This window comes from Doryrhamphus excisus, linkage group LG19, assembly GCF_037039965.1.
Source record: "Doryrhamphus excisus strain RoL-2023G ecotype Guam linkage group LG19, RoL_Dexc_Guam_v1.1, whole genome shotgun sequence".
Taxonomy (NCBI): Eukaryota; Metazoa; Chordata; class Actinopteri; order Syngnathiformes; family Syngnathidae; genus Doryrhamphus; species Doryrhamphus excisus.
In genome coordinates, this window is record NC_136375.1 from 3,342,796 (window position 1) to 3,366,545 (window position 23,750).

The window sequence follows — 23,750 nt, forward strand, 5'->3', positions numbered from 1 at the left end:
CTGCTTTTTCCAACATATAAATGGTGTTAGAATTTTGTATTATTGTGTTTCAAGTTTCAGATAATTAGGTTTGCACATTTGTGAGCCCTGAAAGAAGTTTGGGATGGCTCTGAATGCTCAGTTTCAGAGAGGTTTGTGTAACATTGGCTTACTGTGACATCACAGTGAGCCAGACTCCCTTATATGGGCGTGCCTGGGTACAAGCTGTTAGCTGGATAAGCTGAGTGGACCGATCACAGCAGAGTGGCCGTGCTCGGAGGCGGGTTATGGGTGGACTCAATCAAAACAGAATTCTAGAAAATACAGCTGGAACAGGTGCAGATTCTGTAAGGTCTAGAAAGCGCTCTGTGCGGGTTACCGTGTGTAGCTGCTCTATAGGAGCCCGCAACGCAATACAAAGCGCCAAAAATGAGCATAATAAGTTTACGTAACTTTACGTGGACCACAAATATGAAGCTCACAGCTGAGTCACCTTAGACACAATGTCACCCAGTCAGAGAACACAATTGATTGTTTTACCAATCCCCAATTTGTTCCGCCTTTGTTGCATGTCATTCTTACTGTTATCTGTTGGAATAAAATGTAGATACAATTATTATAGTGCTAGTTATCACCCTTATCCATGTGCTTAGACAATAGAAAAAGCCTGATCAGAGACCCCCAGGTCCTGGAGGTGCCTGGACAGGCCAACAGCGACCCTGCAGATGTTCATGTCAATCCTGCAAGAATGTGCCACGATAAGAACTCATAAAACAATAAAAGCAATTACTCTCACATATACACACACACATAGACAAACAAACACAGCTCGTGCAACTGCCTTCTCCCCCTACCCCACCCCCCGCCTCCCTTAGAGTTGCACAACCATGTAGTAGGGACCCCCGAAAGAAAATAAAAAGAGAGGAGTGTGAACTGCATATTCAGAGTGGAGCGGCATGTCAGTGGGTATGTTGTTTCACTTTCCTTGCTGCGAGTAACTTTGAATATTGTTGTCTGTCTCTTCTGTATTTAAGTGTTTTTGGTGTCACAGGAGTTTGAACCTGACATCATCCCTGTTCCCTGTTTTTGCAGCAGGATATACGTATCTGTATGTATCCCATCCAGTGCCCCCAAGCCAATCAAACCAACACCAGCTAGAAAAAGAAACTCTCCACCAGCCAAAGGCAGGCCCAGACAGGTAGCAACAGCTGATGATATCAAACTGAACACATGCATAGCACAATACAGTACAATATAAAGATGTCTCTTACCCAGCACACTCAGTTCTGCGCTTGCACTGATGTTGTGGTTCTTGTTGGCAGCTGTGCAGCTGTAACTGCCAGAGTCATCGTCGGTGACGCTCCTAATGATGAGATTGCTGCCCGCCAACAGCGAATACTTCTTATTCCTACAGGGGAAAATGGCTGTGTTAGCTGCATTATTTTAATTTTATTTTCTTTTTTGCATCCCTGAAGGGAAATTTAATAATCACACTTTGGTACACAATTTGTACTTTACAACAGACCCCAGACCATTCCTACAGAACAGGTCTATACACTGTTTTTTTGATTAGAAACACTATGTGAACCCCTGCATATCTGGGATTCAGAATTATGATTTTTTTTAAATGCATTATTCTTCCTCTAGATATATCCTATCAAATTTCTTTAACGCACCATAGCTGTGATGAGACGCAAAAGTGAAACTTATATATAACAATTCATCCTAAAAACTTGCAGCGAGGTGAAGACAAGTTAATATATGATATATTAATATATTGCAGTGTGGCTGCAGCCTCATACTAAAGCTAGTTACTTTTGGTCTATTCTTGGTGTAGGGGAAACGCACCCTGCGCAGTGGTAAATTGTCTGGGAGGCGCACAGTGCAGACACGTCACCAAAACCTCACAGGCAGGTTTTTCAGAGTGTCAGGCACATTCCATGCAGTGTGGACATTGTGGAAACGGAGAAAGTGACCCATTAGACAACTCATAATTAACAACAACTAAAAACAACGATTAATGTAAAGTTGGTTGTTAGAATCTGGCTGTAGGATATAAATTTTTTAACTGTTCATTTTTTGTTCAAGGAGGATGAGGAGGATGAGGAGGAGATACGGCGAATATACCATCAAAGATTCTCTTATTTGGCCATGGGTGATGTAGAGCAGGGTGCTGGTGGAAAACAAGCAAGATGCCTGGATTAGCCTCAGAAGTGTATAATGTAACTGTCAGGAACAGATGACGTGTCCCACCAGGTGGAGTAGGTGGTGCATGACATGCATTGTGGCCATTGATGCGCAGTCCAGTCCTTTAAAGGCATTTTAAAGTGCATTTAAAGGCAATGCGAGGTGTTTATTTGATTGGTTAAAATTAAGATTAAGATTACACTTGTGTTAAACCCTCTCACACCTTCTCTCCTCCCGCTTTGCCACTTGTGTCTCTGGGAGGGGCGGAGGCATGGGTGCGCCACGCTGCGCCTGACTGTGCTGCTCACAAAAATTGCGAAGTGCGCTGGCCACACCCCGTTGGCACACCGTAGCCGCGGTGCTGAGCAGGTGCTCTGCACCTGCGCCTGGTCTATGAAAACAGAGTCCTATATCTCTAAGGGAGAGCCCAGCCACCCTACAGAGAAAACTCATTTTGGCCATTTGTATTTCCTCTTCTTCTTTGGCCATCTTGTCTTTTCGGTCACCCAAATCTCATGACCATAAGTGAGGGTAGGAACGTAGATCGCCGGTCTCTGCCTTTCAGCTCAGCTCCCTCTTCACCACAACGGAAAAGAGTCAGGACCCCCCGCCGTTCCCTTCTTGCCAAGTACCTGGCTCTGATCCTCACACACAAACAGTGTGTGAGCAGCTTACTCACTCAACTGCTGCAAAGAATCTGAGACCATTGAAATATTTTTTTTTTACACCATGGTAAGCTTTGACTTTGTATAGCAATATAACACTACATTTTTAGTGTACCATCAGAATAACGTTCTTGCGGATTTGTGCTGTCAGGATCTGTCACAGAGAATATTGTAGTTCAACAATTTTTTATGAGGCTTTTATGTCATTCAACATCTTTTTATACTAAATACTAAATAAAGAATGCTAATTAAATAAATACAAAAGTTTTGTCTGTTTGCTGATCGGTTGACTGACAGGCAGAGATTGTCTGCTATTCAGCTCCTGGAGAGCCCGAGCACCCCCGGCACACACTCCCTCACCCCACAGCCAAAACCCAGGCAAGGTACATCGCCCCTCCACCCCAATCCTATTTTGTCCCCTTTCCCATGTTTCTTCCTGCATTTGTGCTGTGCATTAAAATAAGCATTGCGCTCACCCTATGCTTTCATGTGTGTATTATTATTATTATTATTATTATTATTATTATTATTATTATTATTATTATTATTATTATTATTATTATTATTATTATTATTATTATTATCATCATATGCCTGTGCATGTGTAGTGCATTAAAAAGAGTGGCTGGGTGACAACAGGGCCATAAAGAGAAGACTGCACTAAAGTAAATAGAGAGGGTTCCCTGCAAGGTGCACGCCACTCATAAACCTCAAGATAGAAAGGCTGGACTGGACTTTGCTGAGAAAGATCTAAAAAAGCCAGAATGTTTCTGGAAGAACATTCTTTGGACAGATGAAACCAAGATCAACCTCTACCAGAATGATGGCAAGAAAAAAGTATGGCGAAAGCTTGGAACAGCTCATGATCCAAAGCACACAAAATCCTCGGTAAAACATAGGGGAGGCAGTGTGATGGCTTAGGCGTGCATGAATGCCAGTGGCACTGGGTCACTAGTGTTTATTGATAATCCAGTCAAATTCAGCCAAATTGATTAGGTGGCGTTTCATAATACAGATGGACAATGACCCAAAACATACAGCAACAACAACCCAGGAGTTTATTAAAGCAAAGAAGTGGAATATTCTTGAATATCCAAGTCAGTCACGTGATCTCAACCCAATTGAGCATGCATTTCACTTGCTGAAGACTAAACTTGGGACAGAGAGGCCCACAAACAAACAGCAAATGAAAGCTGCTGTAGTCAGGGCCTGGCAGAGCATTGGAATGGAGGAACCCCAGCGTCTGGTGATGTTCATGAGTTCAAGACTTCAAGAAGTCATTGCCAGCAAAGGGTTTTCAACCAAATATTAGAAATGAACATTTCGTTTTCAGTTATTTAATTTGTCCAATTATTTTTGAGCCCCTGAAATGAAGTCATTGTGTTTAAAAACTGCTTTAATTCCCGACATTTTTATGCAGTCTTTTTTTTCAACCCACTAAATTAAAGCTGAAAGTCTGCACTTGAACTACATCTGAACTGTGTTATTTCAAATACATTGTGGTGGTGTACAGTACCAAAATGAGAAAAACTGTCAAAATATTTATGGGCCTAACTTTGTGTATATATATATATATATATATATATATATATATATATATATAATTCTCTCTTTTGCTCGTTGTGTAGAGTTATTGAATTGGTGATAAGTAAATAATCGATAAATGTTGTCCATATTTCAATGAAGGCTGGCATATGCTTCTGTTTGTGAGTTATGTTTTTTCTATTGATGATTTGTTATTAGAGTGATATTGCAAGTCATTTAAAAATGACTTTCTTGGTGCTAGTTAGAGAAATGAGAAGGGGGTTTTGATATTCATTAGGAAGGTCTATTTGTGTGGTGTCTCCGAGAAGACACGGTGATGGATTTAATGGGATCCCACAGCCCAAAATAGTTGAAAGCTTATCAATTACTGATGACCAGAAGGAGTGAACGGGTGTGCAGATCCAAGTGGCATGTAAATAATTATCTGTGCAACCCAAAGTACATTGTGAACAAGTGTCTGATAATTCCATTTGTTGCAATCGGCTTTGTGTTAGATGATATCTTTGAAGAGTTTTATATTGTATTAGTTGCAGGTTTGAATTAGTTGACAGGGATTAGATATTTTTGCATGTGTCTGTCCAGAAGTCGAGGTGGGGAGATATGTCTAAATCCTTTTGGTAGATGGCAGTGTTATCTGATTTATTGAAGTTGTTATAATTTCATAAAGCTTGGGTGTTACTTTTCTATTGCTCTTGATTTTCAGTATGCTGTCTATTAATGAAGAGGGTTGTAGTGTAGATATATTTTTTGATTGAATGATTGTTTGATTTGTTGATAATTGTGCCAAATTGGTGTGTGTTTACATGGTGTTATTGATGAGTCAGTTACTTTTACAGTTTTCCACCAGGCTGTCAGAGTCATGGATATGGTGATAGGTTTGAAGAAATGTAACTTTTTGATTGACTGGGGTAAAAAGGGGAGTTCTGCAGTGGGTGTGTTACGATATTAACTCTGTTCTAAATGTATCCATGATTCGTTGTGGTATTGTTTGTTAATCCAAAAAAACAGGTATTGTAGTTGGGTTGCCAAGAAATAGTGGTTAAAATTTGGTGCTTCTAAGCCTCCATGTTGTTTGCTATTTTGTAAAGTTGAGAGAGCAATGCAAGGTTTTTTGTTCTTCCGGTAAAACTGAGTTGTTATAGTATTGAGTTGTTTGAACCAGTTATCAGTGGGACTGACGGGTATCATAATAAACAAGTAAGTAATCTGAAGTAAGATTTTCATTTTTACTGCAGCAATTAGTCCAGTTAGTTGTCGTAGGAGATTTTTCCAGCCTCTAAGAGTGTCTTCTATTTTCTTAAGTAATGGGGTGTAATTCAAATGAAAGAGCTCTGACAGCCTAGAGGAAATGCTAATGCCCAATTATTGTATACTACCTATTTGCAGAAGAGGGAAGGATTCTTGGGCTGTGGGGTACCATGAGTCTTGGGTTAGTGGGAGTAATGTAGATTTTGACCAGTTTATTGTGTAATTAATATATAATATATAATAAAAGACTGGAGAAACTGTTAATAATTTAGAATGATTATTGGATTGATGAGAATGGGTTTTCTAAATGCAATAATGTATCCTGCAGTGTGTGTTCATCTGCATCAGTTCTGTATTGATTGGTTAACTGTTTAATTTTAAGTTCCAGTGTGTTTTCCAGTTCCAGTTGTTTTTTTCTTATGTGCTGAGTATGATATGATTATGCCTCAGATGACTGCTTTCCCAGTTTCCCATAAAAGTGACGGCAATATTTCAGGACTCGTTTGTCTCCAGAAAGGATGCCCACTCTTTCCGTACAAGTGTGTTGAAGTTTGTGTCCTCCAGGAGAGATGTGTTGAGTCGCCATCTTGAGAGTGGTGTTTCTGTATCATCTAACATTTAACATTTAACATCATTAACATTGTGCATCTTTATCAGATCAACAAAGATAGATGCAACTGTTAATGTCCGCCACTATCTAATATGACTATTATACAGTGATTTAAAGTGAGATAAAGTTGTATACAAGTGTTAACTATATTATTTTAATAATAAAACTACTAATAATACACAGGCGCATACATTCCCAAGTTAATTTTCATTCATTCAAAAGTTTTCATTAAAATGATTTTGAAAATGTGCCTAGTAATGTATTTAGTTGGAATTTTAAATGTTATCATGAATGTACCTGTTACTACATGATTACACCATGTACGGTATATAAAACCATGAAACCTTATTAAGAGGTTTTTGGACGTCTCCTCAACTGTTTTCATATCTTTACAAAGCACAGAAAACAGAAAGACCTGTGTTTGCACCTCACATTTTGGATGAAAATGATGATTGTGGATGAAAATTGTGAAAAAAAGTGCAGTTTAAACATGCCTGCAATGAACCAACATGTTTGTCTCATAAAATTAGCATGGAATATTTTGATACACACTTTGTTACTGGCTGTTGTAAGCCAGCCCTTGCAGTACGGCCATAGTCAACCAATGCCCACAATTAAATGGGTAAAAAGCGTTAAGCTTTTTAAGGCCAAGTTTAGTGCAGTCTTTCCTCGAGCTGAACGTTCAGCTGCACTGAGCAAATGAAACAGACGCCAACAAATAGGCCTGTTACAGATGTTCCAGGAAGGAGCAGACCACTGGTGCCTTCAACAGTTTACATTTATGTTGTGTGGAAATATAATCTATTTTTGCACAGGCATTAATAAAACATAAACAAACCGAGTCAGGATGACTTCGTCTCCTCTTCGCCATTGAATGCTCGGAGTGGGGTATCCAGAGATGGAACATTCCAGCACAGCATCAGTTCCCAGCACAGCAGTTACCCTCAAAGGCCGTTGAAGAAACTGGAGGTTTCGGTTCAGACCGGGCTCTGAGTGAAAGAGAGACAAGAGTGAAAATCTGAAGGGCCATCCATAAAGACTATTTTTCTTCCAAAACTTGCATTAACCAAATCAGTTTAAGATATTTAAATAACACAAACATTTAAAATCTAGAAATATAATAATCATCCTGGAAAACACTGTATGCAATTGCTCTTTTAAAAATGGACTATGCTGTCCGTCAATTCAAAACATTTTTCCACTTTTTCCACAGATATTTACTGCCTGAGCACCACAATTGCTACATGAGTATTTTGGCACTTTCCTGATCACAGACCATGACAACAAAAACAGGATTGGGGAATTCAGAGCCGAAGAAGGAGCTAATAAAGTAGATGTCAGATCAGATCAAGGAGACGCATGAATTACAGAGGTCGACAGCAAATATTAAAAAGTCCCAACACAATAAAATGCTTTTGACGACCTAAAAAAGACTGCAGAGGAGCAAAATGTCTAAGGTATTGGCAAGGAACTTAGAGATGACATCACCAAGATTCAGCCTAACAACAAGCTAAAGGACAAAAACAGTGCACCATGTGAAGGGCTCAACAAGTAGGGTGACGAGCAGGAACAATTATTAAGCAAATGAAATTTCGAAAGGATGAGGTAGAACAGCGGTTCCTAAACTTTTTACAGTCACGTACCCCTTCAGACATTTGATTTGAGTACCACCTACTCCTTCCTGCACACTCCTGCAAAAACATAAACCTTTTTATGTTAATGAAATACTGAATATAATTCATTGGTTAATTCATTTTATAGTAATTCAGAGTCAAAAATTTGTATTTTCCATGGTGACTTTGACACAAGCACTGATAAATATATAAGTTGCAGTAATATTGTATATTTTATTCCACTCTGATGTTGCATCCTTCCCTTTGAAGTTATTTAATTTGAATTGACTTTATCGTTCCATGTTCCATCATGTCTTAACTCTAAAAGAACCATGACTAAACTGACTTATTTGTTGATATGAAGCACACAGAGCAAGGAACAACTTGCCTCTCTGTCTCCTTCCTGCTGCTCACTGTGGGGCGTTCAGGTGCATTTGTGTTAGTGGCTAATTGTTTTCATTTTTATTCACATACCCCCTGTGGCAATTGACGTACCTCTGGGGTTACGCATACCTCACCTTGGGAACCACAGAGGTGGAACAAAGCACACTCATGAACTACATTTTTGTTTTTGTAGCTGAACTCAAGACCGCCTCTCCCAAGATGGCGGCAGCTCAGCCATGCCTCATTCATGTACACGGTGCCATCCCTATTCTCTTCTCAAAGATAATATTCATATTTTTATTGCAATTAAACCACTTTTAAAATGAAATTGTATCCATCTGAAAGTGCATTTTGTAAAAGATGTAAGTGCCTTTGTTAGTGCCAAAGAAAATGATGATAGCTGCAGTATTTAACAACCCTTTTAATGAGGATAGACTGTTAAAACTATAAAGCCAATCAGACCGGCCAAGGGCAAAATGTTAAAGTGGTCTTGATTTAAAAAAAAAATTGCATATCAGCCAAGTCGTGAGTCTCTTAACTCATGAGGAAACAGAGCCGTTTGTGTTTAATGTAAAATGATGGGTGATGTAGCAGTGGAACACATAGAATACATATGTGGTGTTGTGTGTTTTTTATACTAGCTATTAATAGCATCATCAAAATTGGCCTTCGAGACCAAATATGGGGTAAAATGGTGTGCTCACGGACAATCAAAGTGGGACAGGTTTCCACAAGGATCCTGCAAGCTGGCATTTAGGCAATGGTGTCTAACTTTTAAGCAACTAATTAATGAACCAGCGTTCTGGACACAAGGATTGATGCCAGGTGGACTGTCTTGTGGATGGACACGTTTGTGAGCAAAACTGCAGCTTTCACATCATATGCTTGAACAATACCTTGCCTTATTTGTGGGACTCCAGGGACATTTGAGGGGATAAACTGGAGGTTGTGGGGGGTCATTCGGGATTGAGTTGATTGCTTATGTTGGCGGGTGGGAAACCTTATCATTTACTGTAATAAGTAATTGACTAGGCAATATAAGAGGCAACGTAGAGTCTCATGGACGTATATACATTGCTGACGTGAAACGTAAGTGTCCATATGGAAAGGAAGGGGACTTTAATGACGAGTGAAAGACTGAATCCTAATTTTATCCCTTGGCTGTTGTCTGACCCCTTACCCCTCAGTTTTGCGTTTTCATGAAAATCAAGTGGCGTCCCAATTCTCCTTAGGGAGTAAGCGGTAAGTGCTAAGGGCTATACACCCCTTGATACCTACTATGGTCGGTAACCACACTTGAAACAAAGGGGAAGGCGGAGCTTCAACACTTCCTGAGAAGACGGAAATACAAAATAAACTGTTTCCTCCCACATTCCAAAATGTAAGTAATTAGGCATAACTATTGAGTAATGATTCATTTTTTTTATTGCATATTGAGTTCTTACTTCACGTAAATATTCTAGTTGTTGCTCGACTCACACCGATATAACTTCACTGCAATTCACGGCATTATAAATGATATAAAAGGCAGCTCCATAGTGTCCAGTGTCCATACAACATGCAATGTGTGTATTTTCATTTAGATATGCGCACAAAAGTAAAAATGCTAGCATGCTAACAGTTAACATGGTAGCATGGTAGACTTCTTGCTAGCAAGAAGGCAGTCCAAAAAGTGTTAATGCAGTTCCATATTGCCCCTACATCATGCTATGTGTGTATTTGCCTTTAGATATAAGTACATTCGCAAAAATGCTAACATACTATACTATATAGCAAGAGAGCCTCAATACCGAAAGTGCCAAGGCTGTCCTATAATGTCCCTGTATAATGCTATGTACGTACATATTTGACTTTAGACATGAGTAAATTAGCTTAAATGCTAACATGCTAACAGTTAGCATGGTAGCATCTACGTAGCAAGAAAGCCCCAAGTCCCAAAAGTGTTAAGGTAGTCACATAGTGTCCCTACATCATCCCATGTGTATATTTGTCTTTATTCATTCATGCATTCATTTACTACCGCTTTTCCTCACGAGGGTCACGGGGGTGCTGGAGCCTATCCCAGCTGTCTTTTGGCCAACCAATCACAGGGCACATATAGACAAACAACCATTCACACTCACCTTCATACCTACGGACAATTTGGAGTGGCCAATTAACTTAGCATGTTTTTGGAATGTGGGAGGAAACCGGAGTATCCGGACAAAACCCACGCATGCACGAGGAGAACATGCAAACTCCACACAGAGATGGCCGAGGGTGGAATTGAACCCTGGTCTCCTAGCTGTTGTATTTGCCTTTAGACATGAGGAAATAAGCTAAAATGCTAACATGCTAACAGTTATCATGCTCGCACCTAGCAAGAGAGCCTCAAGTACCTAAAGTGTCAGGGTTGTCCTACAACCTCCCTGCATAATGTCATGTGTGTATTTGCCTTTAGACATGATTAAATTATCGTTTCAACCCATTGTGCAACTGTTCTGTAGTCCCTGTACTGAAGGGACTGGAGATGGCCAGTGCCTCGCAAGCTAACAAGTTGGCCTTGAATTTGTTTCTTCTAAACATCCACACAGAACGGGAAGAGAATGTTTTTTTCTCATTCTATAATGTCAAAAATGCCATGGATAACTTTATGATGTCATGCAGTGTTGAGGTAACATAATGTAAGGTAATGCCTCAGTGTTTTTGTCATTACTGCCGTATGACAGTGACCATCATACTACATATCATTTCTTCTTCTTTCTCTTTGAGCTTTTCCCTTCAGGGGTCCCACAGCAAATAAATCATCTCCATCCAACCCTGTCTTCTGCATCTGTCTCTCTCACACCAACAACCCTCATGTCCTTCTTCACTACATCCATAAACTTCCTCTTTGGTCTTCCTCTACGCCTCCTACCTGGCAGCTCTAAACGCAGCATCCTTATACCAATATAGTCACTATCTCTCCTCTGGACATGTCCTAACCATCTCAGTCTGGCCTCTCTGACTCTATCTCCAAGGCCTCTAACATGTAATGTCCCTCTGATGTACTTGTTCCTGCCTGCTACCTCCAGTTCCGCTTCCTGTCTTTTCCTCGGTGGCACTGTCTCTCACTGGTTTATTTGTTATATATTTTTACTAAATCGTGTATTTTTAGAATTTTTGAATTGAGAAATAATGGATTTGATAGATACCCAATGAATTATTCGTAATGCCCTCTTTTGTTGATGAAATAGCGATTTGATTGTTGTCTTGTAGTTATTGCCCCATACTTCCACACAGTAGGTTAGATAAGGAAGACCTAAAGAACAGTACAGGGTATGGAGTGTGCTATAGTCAAGGACATATTTAACGCTATTAATAATAGCAAGACTTTTGGAAATTTTATTTGATATATGCTTAATATGCTTAATGTATTTTCCACTTTAACTCACGATCTATTATTAATCCTAAAAATTTTATTTCTTCAACATTTTCAATTTGAATGCCATCTAATACAACTCGTTTTTGTAATTCCAATTCATCATTTCCAAATACCATTACCTTGGTTTTATTTACATTTATTTATTTACATTTAAAGATAACTGTGGTCTCACCACAGTTTTGTAATAATAATAATAATAATACATTTTATTTCAAAGCGCCTTTCAGGACACCCAAGGTTGCTGTACAGAAGATATCAAAATACCAATGTAAAATACAAGATAAAAGAGAACGTACAATAAATAAGAACATACAATAAATAGGGGGAGGGGGCATGTGAAGCAGTTAGAGAGAATAAGCAAGTTTGAACAGATGAGTTTTGAGTTTGGATTTGAAGATGGGAAGGGTGGCAGAGTTACGGAGGTCAGGTGGCAGGTGGCAATGAGTTCCAGAGTTTGGGAGCAGAGCGGCTGAAAGCTCTGCTCCCTATAGTGCTAAGGCGTGCAGAGGGTACAGTGAGATGGAGGGAGGAGGAAGATCTGAGGGAACGGGATGGATTGAGAATGTGGACGAGGTCAGAGAGGTAAGGGGGGGCAAGGTTATGGATGGACTTGGAGGTGTACAGAAGGACTTTGTAGGTGATTCTTTGAGTCACTGGGAGCCAGTGGAGTTGCTGCAGGATGGGGGTGAGGTGGTGGGATGAGGGGGTCCTGGTGATGATCTGGGCAGCAGAGTTCTGAACCAGTTGTAGTTTAAGGAGAGATTTTTGAGATAGTGTGCTGTCAAGGATGACACCTAGACTCTTGACCTGTGGGGTAGGGGAGACTAAGGAGCTGTCGATGGCGAGAGAGGAGCCAACTTTAGATAAGATGGATTTGGTGCCAATGAGTAAGAATTCAGTTTTATTGCTGTTAAATTTCAGAAAGTTAGAGGTGAACCATGATTTTACAGTGCATCCGGAAAGTATTCACAGCGCTTCACTTTTTCTACATTTTGTCATGTTACAGCCTCATTCCAAACTGAATTAAATTAATCTCTTACCTCAAAATTCTACACAAAATACTCCATTATGACAATGTGAAAAAGTTTTTTTTTTACATGTTTTGAATTTATTAAAAATAGAAAACAAAAAAAAATCACATTTACATAAGTATTCACAGCCTTTGCCATGAAGCTCAAAATTGAGCTCAGGTGCATCTTTTTTCCACTGATCATCCTTGAGATCTTTCTACAGCTTAATTGGAGTCCACCTGCAGTAAATTCAGTTGATTGGACATGATTTGGAAATATAATAACTGTCTATATAAGGTCCCACAGTTGACTGTGCATGTCAGAGCACAAACACCCAGCATGAAGTCAAAAGAACTGTCTGTAGACCTGCGAGACAGGATTGTCTTGAGGCACAAATCTGGGGAAGGTCCCAATGAGCACAGTGGCCTCCATTATTCGTAAATGCAAGACGTTTGCAACCACCAGAGTGGCCAGACGAAAGGCACTCCTTAGTAAAAGGAACATGGCAGCCCGTCTGGAATTTGCCAAAAAGCACCTGAATGACTCTCAGACCATGAGAAACAAAATTCTCTGGTCTGATGGCTTTCGTCTGGCCACTCTACCATACAGGCCTGATTGGTGGATTGCTGCAGAGATGGTTGTCCTTCTGGAAGGCTCTCCTCTCTCCACAGAGGAACGCTGGAGCTCTGACAGAGTGACCATCGGGGCCTTGGTCACCTCCCTGACTAAGGCCCTTCTTCCCCGATCGCTCAGTTTAGAAGGCCGGCCAGCTCTAGGAAGAGTCCTGGTGGTTCCAAACGTCTTCCATTTACGAATAATGGAGGCCACTGTGCTCATTGGGACCTTCAAAGCAGCAGAATTTTTTCTGTATCCTTCCCCAGATTTGTGCCTCAAGACAATCCTGTCTCGCAGGTCTACAGACAGTTCTTTTGACTTCATGCTTGGTGTTTGTGCTCTGACATGCACAGTCAACTGTGGGACCTTATATAGACAGTTATTATATTTCCAAATCATGTCCAATCAACTGAATTTACTGCAGGTGGACTCCAATTAAGCTGTAGAAAGATCTCAAGGATGATCAGTGGAAAAAAGATGCACCTGAGCTCAATTTTGAGCTTCATGGCAAAGGCTGTGAATACTTATGTAAATGTGATTTTTTTGTTTTCTATTTTTAATAAATTCAAAACATATCAAAAAAAACTTTTTTCACATTGTCATAATGGAGTATTTTGTGTAGAATTTTGAGGTAAGAGATTAATTTAATACAGTTTGGAATGAGGCTGTAACATGACAAAATGTAGAAAAAGTGAAGCGCTGTGAATACTTTCCGGATGCACTGTATTTCAGAGAGACAGGAGGTGAGGGAGGGGGGTGGGAGTGTGGAGTTAGGTTTGGAAGAAAGGTAGAGCTGGGTGTCATCCGTGAAGCAGTGGAAGTGAATGTTAAATTTGCGGAAGACATGGCCAAGGGGGAGAAGGTAGGTTATGAAGAGAAGGGGCCCCAGGACAGAACCCTGGGGCACACCTGTGGTGACTGGGGAGGGGTCGGAGGAGAAAGACTTAAGCTGTATGAACTCATATAACTGTATGAACTCTGTGAGATAATAATGGAACCAGTGGAGGGGGATGTGGGTGATGCCAGTTGAGGAGAGTCTAATGAGAAGGATGGGGTGTGAGATGGTGTCAAAGGTCACACTCAGGTCAAGGGGGATGAGAATGGAAAGTGAACCGGTGTCAGCTGCAGTGAGAGATCATTGGTGATTTTGGTAAGTGCAGTTTCGGTGCTGTGACGGGGACGGAAGCCGGACTGGAAGGGTTCATACAGACTGTTAAGAGTGAGATGTGAGAAGTTGGGAGGAGACTATTTTTTCAAGAATTTTGGTAATGAAAGGTAAGTTGGAGATAGGGGGTTATTGAAGATGTTGGGATCTGAACCAGGTTTTTCAGAATTGGGGTGACAGCAGCAGTTTTGAAAGCTGGAGGGGCAATACTGGTAGACAGTGAAGAGTGGATAATGGCAGAAATGAGAGGAAGCAGAGAGGAGAGGCAGGATTTGACCAGGATTGTGGGGATGGGGTCCAGCTGGCATGTGGAGGGCTTGGATCTGTGGATGAGGTCAGATATTTCAGAGGCATTGGGGAGTTGAAAAGAGGAAAAAGGCTGACTGTAAAGAAAGGGTTCGGGTGTGGGGAGAGGAGGAGGTTGTGAGCAGAGGTGCTGATGAATGGAGTTAATTTTGTCATTGAAGAATAGCATCAATGAGTTACAGGTGTCAACTGAGTAAAGGGCTCAGCATAGCCCAGCAGGTGGTACTAGCCCCCCCTCTCGAAGGCGGATCCCAGACACCGTCATCAGAGGGAGCCGAAACCAGGGAAGGGAGGAGGGAGGCTTGGAGGAGGGTCACTGGCTCCTCTAGGTCAGCAGTCCCGGCCGCAGCCACTTGTTTGGGCTTGAAGCTGCGTGGCTTGGGCACGGGCGGGATCAGGGACGCCACGCAGCTTGGCATGGGAGCCGGGTCTTGAGAACCCCAGTGGCTGCGTGGCTTGGGCACGGGCGCCAGGTCTTGGGGACACCTGGGACTGCGTGGCTTAGGAACTGGAGGAATCCGAGAGGCCACGCAGCTTGGCACGGGAGCCGGGTCTTGGAAACCCCTGGGGCTGCGTGGCTTGGGAACTGGCAGAATCTGTGAGGCCACGCAGCTTGGCACGGGAGCCGGGTCTTGAAAACCCCAGGGGCTGCGTGGCTTGGGAACTGGAGGAATCGGAGATGCCACGCAGCTTGGCACGGGAGCCGGGTCTTGGAAACCCCAGTGGCTGCGTGGCTTGGGAACTGGAGGAATCCGAGAGGCCACGCAGCTTGGCACGGGAGCCGGGTCTTGGGGACACCTGGGGCTGCGTGGCTTGGGAACTGGAGGAATCCGGGGAGCCTCGCCACTTGCCACGGGAGCCGTCAGGGAACGCCCGACGGGCTGAAACTCGGCAGCAGCGAGAGAGTTGAGCTGTGCCGTGGCGTGACATGGCGAGGCGGAAGAGGGCGGCCACACCTCTTGGCGACGTGCCGTGCGCCGGCGACGCCGCCGCGTCGGAGGGTGTGCAGCGGTTACCGGGAACACCGACGCCATGGGCACTAGGGTGCCGTCCGGCCCCCACACCATGGTTTCCAGTTCCTCCGGAGTATACCTTGCACATTCTTGCTCCATTGCCTTGAAGAACTGCCGGGTCCATTCGTCGAACTCCGCGAGGTCGTCGTCGGGTCCGTCGAAGCCGGCAGGGCAAGAGGGCGGGTGCACCTCGACTTGGCGTGGAGGGGAAGACGAGCTAGGCGTCGCTCTGTGGCGCCGCGGCTTGCGTCGGCGTCGCGAAGGGTTTGGAGCGTCGTCGGCGGGTCCGGGATACAGCCACGCCGTAGCGACGAACGTGTCGTCCGGACCGCACACCAAATCCTCCATCTCCCATGGCGGCATCGCCATCTCCTCGTCCTCCATCGCCTTGAGGAGCTGCCAGGTCCAATAATCGCTCTCCGCGAGGTCTTCGTCACTTGGTGGGATCATTCTGTCACGTTTCGGCATCACTGTGTTGCGGTGAGACCCCAGGATGCAGAGAGCAGGACCGAATGCAGGTAAAAATATTTATTTCTTTTTATAATAACTGCGGCAGCAGGAAAAAGGCAACACAGGTAGCAGTAGGACAAACGATAATGATCCCACCAAGGGAGAAGCGCACACCTGAACTATATACCCACACAAATTAGGGACAGGTGTGAACGATTACGGCAACCAAGGACAACAGGACAAAACAGGAAGTTAACTACAAAATAAGAGTTCCAAAACGGAAACCAAAACCTAAACCGAGAACATAAACCAACTGTCACGCAGGACTTCACGCAGGGCGTGACAGTGGAGTTTGCATGTTCTCCCTGTGCGTTGGTTTTCTCCGGGTACTCCGGTTTCCTCTCACATTCTAAAAACATGCTAGGTTAATTGGTAACTCTAAATTGTCCATAGGTATGAATGTGAGTGTGAATGGTTGTTTGTCTATATGTGCCCTGTGATTGGCTGGCGACCAGTCCAGGGTGTACCCCGCCTCTCCCCTGAGGACAGCTGGGATGGGCTCTGGCATGCCCGCGACCCGAGTCAGATTAAGCAGTAAGAAAAAATGGATGGATGGATGGATGAATGGATGGATGGATAGCTCTAAAGTGCTTCAAGTCAGGGCTCTAAAATGTAATTTCCAAAAAGTCTGTTACCGATCTGCTGAGCGAGCAACATCGCATATTTTAATTTCTGGTGGTGCAATGGTGCACACTGCTTTTCAAGGCAGAGGGCATGTGTTTGATACCCGGTCAGCAAGCGCATAGAAGCTAAGCAAAAACCATTCATGCAGTTGACTCGCTGTGGTGACCCCTGGCAGGAAAAAAGCATGAAAAATACAATCTAGACATATTTTGCTCAGTGAAACAAGGCCTTCCGACCTTAAGTTTTCATGAAAACTTGGACAACTTCTAAGCCAGTTCTCTTTTCACTAGACTATTATTTCCACAGTTCAGAGGGAATTTTCACTGAATGCATTCTCGCTCAGCTTTCTGTCTCTCTGGTGTCTGTGTTTCTCCAACCAAATGTTTCAAGACATTGTCACCTCTGCGCTCCTGTGCACAGCATCTGACAAACTGAAGACAAACAGCATCTCCCATGCTGCTCACTGTTTTCCAGTTCAATGTTTTTCCAAACTTGCTGAATTGTGTTACCTGGTTTGTGTCATGACGCAAAGGCGGCCACAAAGGTGCCACTGTACCTTATGCACGGTAATGTATTTAGTGCCACTGGCATACACTTCTTCTTTTAGTTTAATGGTGGGTTGCAACCACTAACACGCGGGCAAACACGTCTATTTGCTAATGTAAATGAACAGAAATACAGATATATGTATTAAAAATACTATAACATGTCAAACAATACATTTAAAATGCTGCATCGTTTGCCAACAGCCTGTATCAACCCCTCTCAAACCCCTGGACAAACACTCAACAATTAATAGCACGGAACTGGTTTTGCATTGTTGCATGTGCATGATATCACTATTGTCATGTATTGTCTGAATGTCCCTGTTGTTGTCTAATGCACTTTCACAATACTATTATTGATATATTCTTACACACATTTAAGGGTTAGTTCACTTGGGTCTGCACTTTACCAAATTGTACTTCACTAACTACGCATGTGGATGCTCCAAACACAATTTATTTGTTTTTTGGTACAATGAAAATAAATATTACTGGAACTTAAACTTGTACATCTGGCATAAAAGTAATGCTGCATTTCACAATAAGAACATCAAACCAACAAGAAAGTATGGTGGTGGCAGTGTGATGGTTTGGGTCTGTTTTACTGCTTCCAGACCGAGAAGACTTGCTGTGATAAATAGTTTCTGCTGTCTACCAAAAAATCTTGAAGGATACAGTGGCCTTGTCAAAGTCCTGACCTGAATCCTATTGCGATGCTGTGGCATAATTTTAAAAAGGTGCTTTGTGTTTAAAAACCCTCTAATGTGGCTGAATGACAACCATTCTGCAAAGACCAGTGGGCCAAACACCCACACAACACTGTAAGAACTTCATTACAAGGTATTACAAAGGCTTGATTGCAGTTGTTGCTGCTAAGGGATGTCCAGCCATTAATTGGGTTTAGGGGGCAGTCACTTTTTCACACAGGGCCATGTATGTTTGGATTTTTTCTTTCCCTTAAAAAAATGCACTTCTTTGGAATTTTGCGCATCATACAAAATCAATATTTAAAACATTAACATGTATTTCTTTCCCTTTTCTGAGCGTTCTTCCGAGCGAAAACAAGCGATTCATGGGAAGTGTTCCATTTCCATAAATGACTTGAATATTAACCAAGCTACAGCAATATTCTTATTGTAGCAGCGAACACAAAAACTATATTTAAATGGCGGAGTAACACGACTCGTTAGCTGCTCTGTCACCGATGGAACAGGTGGAGGAGTGGATACCTAGTTCTCAACTTTGCTCAACAAGATGCTTGTTTGCTGTCAGCATTTTTTACCGAGGACTGGAGCACAAATTTTGTGTTGGAAAACAGAGCCATCACAAAAAGAGCGGACATTTAAGTGTTTCTATGCTGACCAATGCAAAACCAACTGTTTTTAACTTGCCGGACAAGAGTCCGTCTTGGGAGAGGTGGTTGTTGTGTGTGACTGGCCAATCACAGAGCGTGAAGAGTGAATACATAATGAGCATTTTCTTTAAACATGAATACGGATAATGACAAAAAAGTTTTGCTGCCTTGTGCAAGGGCACTTGCGCAGTATTCAGGAAACTAGGACATATCCACTGGTCATGTTCCGATGCAGTCTGTGTTGTTATTTTTAAAAATATTATGCAGACCAACAAGAAACAAGCTGCGGTCGAGCTTTGGACTCAACTACCTTAAACTGTTTCCCAACAGCTACAACTGGTGCCTGAGGACATTAAATAACACATAAACAAACACACTTCTCCAGTCTCTAGTGGTCCATGATGGTTTGCCCTTAAACTGGCCTGCAGGATGGAGAGTTCTAAAAAAACAACTAAACGATTTGCTCCAAAATCCAGGAAGTTTCATCAGTATTTAAAACCAAAGAAGACCATGATAAAAAGAACAAGCTAAGCACAAGTAGATGAACCCTCGAAAATGATAAATGTCCATGCAGCAAATTTACTTGGGAGTCAGAATAAGGAGATTATGGAGATAATCATAGAATGACAAGTCCCCTTCACACAGTCACCGACACACAGATGAAAAGAGGTCCTTAGGACCACCAGGCTGAATCACCACCTGCATCACGGTGAAGAGGACAAACCACTGACCATACTATGTCGTTTATCTGCAGTCAAGACCATGCTAACGTTCATTCATTCATTTTCAACCTCTTATCCTCATGAGCGTCATGGGGGAGCCTATCCCAGCTGTCTTTGGGTGAGAGGCGGGGTACACACTGGACTGGTCACCAGCCAATCACAGGGCACATGACAAACAACCATTCACACTCACATTCATACCTATGGACGGACAATTTGGAGTTGCCAATTAACCTAGCATGGTTTTGCAATGTGGGAGGAAGCCGGAGTACCCAAAGAAAACCCACGCATGCACGGGGAAAACATGCAAACTCCACACAGAGATGCCCGAGGGTGGAATCAAGCTTGGGTCTTCTAGCTGTGTGGCCTGCACGCTAACCACCGCAATTGCTCGCTGCCTTTACTGTATATTGTCTCCCCCTACTTTTCTGTCTTTCTTTTGCAGATGTTTTTACTTATACACAGAATTCAAAGGCACACTTGAATCCGCCTCCGGATGAGTGCCGTTTGAAAGCACGGCGGATGCGACAGGACATCGGGCACATCTCATTACCGTGCCAACGACTGCTCGCGTTGTGTCCTGTCCACCACTTCCTCTTGTCTCATATTTTCTGTCCATCCAAGGATTTTCTTCCACTTAAAATTTCAATGGAAAACTGATGTTGAATCAACTGACATACTGCTTAAATGTGACATGTTGAAAGCAGTTTTATTATTATAAACAATTATTAATAAAGCACAAGTTGTTTTTAAGTGATGGAGTGAAAATTATGTGTAACAACTGGGCTTAACAAAATTGGTCTGTTGGTCACCGATCGGTATTGGCCAATGTCAGTGAAAAAACTCAGAATCTATATTGGCCAATAACTGCTTTATAACGCCGTTTGTCTCCGCCCAAGGGCATAATTTTGGGTCTGCCATTGGGGGGGTTAAAATTGTCGTCTGTTTATTGATTGAAACATTTACTTTTCAAAAAGGGGTGATGGTAAAATGTATTAGATCTGTGATACTTTTACTGTGGTTTATTTGGCACTGTTGCAGCTGTGTACTTAACAGTGTATTTATGCTACAATGACTCAGTAGTTAATTCTTATTGTGTTTAAGTAATAGCTAGCAAGACTGTGGCAGCTTCCACTCAATTAACGTTGTGTTTGTGTCAACTATGAAAATAAAATTAGATTTTTAGATTAATCAATTGCATCACTGCATCGACACCAATAAACTACACACAGCACAATTCATGACAACACATAACACAATACAGGGTGACACACTGAGTGCACCTTGCACCATCTATTCTGAACATCAGAACATGGCAAACTGTTATCACGTATTCATGTCAAATTCTATTACTTCACTGTCATTGTTACCGACTGTAACCGCCCTGTTGCAGCAAGACTGGTATGTATTGCCACTTGAAGGAGCATCTGTCATCAGCATGATTACCGCTCCGACCACAGCAGACCACTGCATTTAACATTTTGAAAAGCCTGGAGAAATGTAGTTTCTCTGTAGGCTATCGCATTATTTGATCAGTAAAATACCTTCACTACTGACAAAATATTTGATGCGGAAAACAGTGATGTTGCATTCACTCAAACGAGAAATATAGTTCTAGTAACGGTGCTACGGTATTAGAGCAAAGTCAGCAAAACTGCCTTGGTTCTACACAGTACATTTTTGACACCCTGTGGCTTCATCTCACAGGACACTAGCAATCCAACAACTAGTTTGCCAACTCCATTCACAAATCCTCAACAAACTTAACAATACCGTGATTTACCTCTTTTTGGTCAGGATTTTTCATTTTTGATAAGGTCTAGGTGCCGACCAACAATGACAAATTGTTGTCTGTCCGCCTGTTAGTGCTCTTATATTATTGTGGTTCTGCTGTCCCCATCCATTAGTAAACATTAGGTAGAGAAAGTTGGATGGGTAATACCAAGTATTATTACCAAAGGGGTTTTACATTAATAGATGATTAAACATGCTACTCTTCTGCTGGTAAATTATTTAAATAAAGAAAATTGACAAGATATTAATGCAATACAATGCATATATTTATTAAATAGGAATTATGTGATTATATTTGGGAGGTTATATTGGCTGGATCTGATTTTTGCGGGGGTCATAACCCATGTATCCCCCATGCAAATTACGCACTTGCCTGATCAGCGCCACCCCCAAGCCAAAACAATATGACTGCCGTGTGTGGGACTTCTGGTCACGTGAGAGTCATATTAGTTTTTCACCCTGCAAAAAATGCCACAAAAAATTTCTCACCAGGGTGAAAAGCTTTAGACTGTTGTCGCTTTTGGCAACGAGAACAAGGGTGTGGTGAGTTTTCGAAGCTCCCAATGTGGTCATCTGTCGAGCAGCGGCTAAACCCCTGTCACAACCCACTGTACTTGAAAGTGTAGGCAAAATTTGGGGATCTGTTTGTGGTGAGTACCACCTCAGCACAGATTTGTGAGCATGCAGTCGCACTTTTAGTGCTGGAGGAACCTTTTGTTGCATGCAAGGCTGCATCGGGCTGCAACCACTGGCTCTGTGAGCACGTTGTGAGTGCACTGTCCAGTGCTGTTAGGCACTTCCCTAGTTCCCCAAGTCTCAAGGCTCACTTACACACATACACAGTACACATATACGTACCTGAATAATAAACAATACACATAGGGGCACACCCCACATTCATACCTTTACAATTTAGTCTCCAATTAACCTTGCATGCATATTTTTGGAATGCGGCAAGAAGTCGGACTACCCATAGAGAACCCATTCACGCACTGGGAGAACATGCAAACTTCACACAGAGATTCCAACAAGCCCGTGATACGCTGACAGTGAGCCAAACTAACCAACAAGCTACTGTGTGGCAATGTTTCTGTTACGTATGTTGACATTTCAATGGTTATGAAATAAGCATTGTTACAGTGTGGACAGCGGGTTATAAACTGATGCTAAATCAACATTGAAATCCAATGTTGATTCAATGATCCATACTTGAGATTTCAACGTGGATTCAATGTCACCTCGCTATGTATATTTTGCATATAGACTAGATAGTATGTTCTCTTTCAGGCACACTTCAATGTCTACACTTGAGCTCCAGGGCACCCCTCTGGGAGTGAACACAAGGACCAAAGTGCTGTCTAACAAAAAGCAGAAAAAAAATTTAATCTGACTGATGAAGTGAGCAATGTATTGACTAGTAATAATGTGCCAAAAGAGTATGGTACTTCAGAGACTACTGACAGACCCTATCCTTCTCTCGAGCTGCAGACATTCTCATAATCACAGTGTATATTAATTACAACGTCAATGAGCCGATCTAGCAATAATTATTACAGCCAGTCAAAAGAGTCTAACTGTTAAATACAGGTGGAAATATGGCCATTTCCTTATTAATCTTCAGCACCAAGTGAAGTGATACTGAGCAAAAACTTAAAAAGAAGACATTAATGGCCTGTTTGCCATTTATTTTTGGCTGTGACAGGCCCACACAGTTTCAAAGTCCTGAGCTGATGATGATGTCATCTACCAACCTTTAGCAAAGTAAGCGGAATAAGACAACATATCCTAATTTAAATGAAACATTAAAACAATATGTATGAATTAATTCAAGTTCTAGCAGCTTTACAAACTTGAAGATAGATTAATAAACAGACAAATAAGGTGCCAATGACTGCATTAGCAGTGCATCATCGGTACATCACTCACCTGGGAGCACCCGTAGTTCAGCATCTGCCCCCGTCCTTGTGCTGCCAGGGTTGTCAGCCAAACAGCGATAGGTGGCTGAGTCTGGAGGCTGGACACGGCTGACCTGCAGAGAGCCAGACGGCAACACCGCAAGGCGGGAGGAGGGATCAAATGTCAGCGGCAAATCATCTCGATTTTTCTGCCAGCGGATGACGGGAGTTGGTTCTCCTGAGACCTCACAACGTAGCAGTGCTGTGTCACCGAGGTAGGAAGAGACGGACTCGGTGGGGACAACTACCCTTAGTGGACCTGGAGTTGACAAGACAAAATAGGCAAAATATTAATTAAATTAATCTATTTTTGAATTAAAAGCATATGTATTTATTAGCTTGACCTGCAGAAAAAAACAATCTTGATGACAATTTTAGCTGCAGACTAAAAAAAAAAATGCTGTCATTTTACTGAAGGGCTCACGCTGCACTGCCATTGGCATGACAGCATCTCTCTCACAGGCCAGGTAGCGTTAGTTCCGCCGCCCTGGTTTGACCCAATA

The 23,750-nt window shown here is 42.3% G+C and overlaps 1 protein-coding gene across 2 annotated transcripts in view; it reads right to left on the minus strand.

Moving 5' to 3' along the window:
* dcc (DCC netrin 1 receptor) overlaps window positions 1–23,750 on the minus strand; it is a 278,014-nt gene that overhangs the window by 164,241 nt on the left and 90,023 nt on the right. For both annotated transcript variants that reach the window (XM_058057936.2, XM_078799161.1), the window contains exons 3-5: window positions 23,219–23,506; window positions 7,073–7,223; window positions 1,251–1,387 (exon numbers count right to left, since the gene is read on the minus strand). In XM_058057936.2, the coding sequence (XP_057913919.2) occupies window positions 1,251–1,387; window positions 7,073–7,223; window positions 23,219–23,506 (576 nt within the window). The remainder of the gene's footprint in view (window positions 1–1,250; window positions 1,388–7,072; window positions 7,224–23,218; window positions 23,507–23,750) is intronic.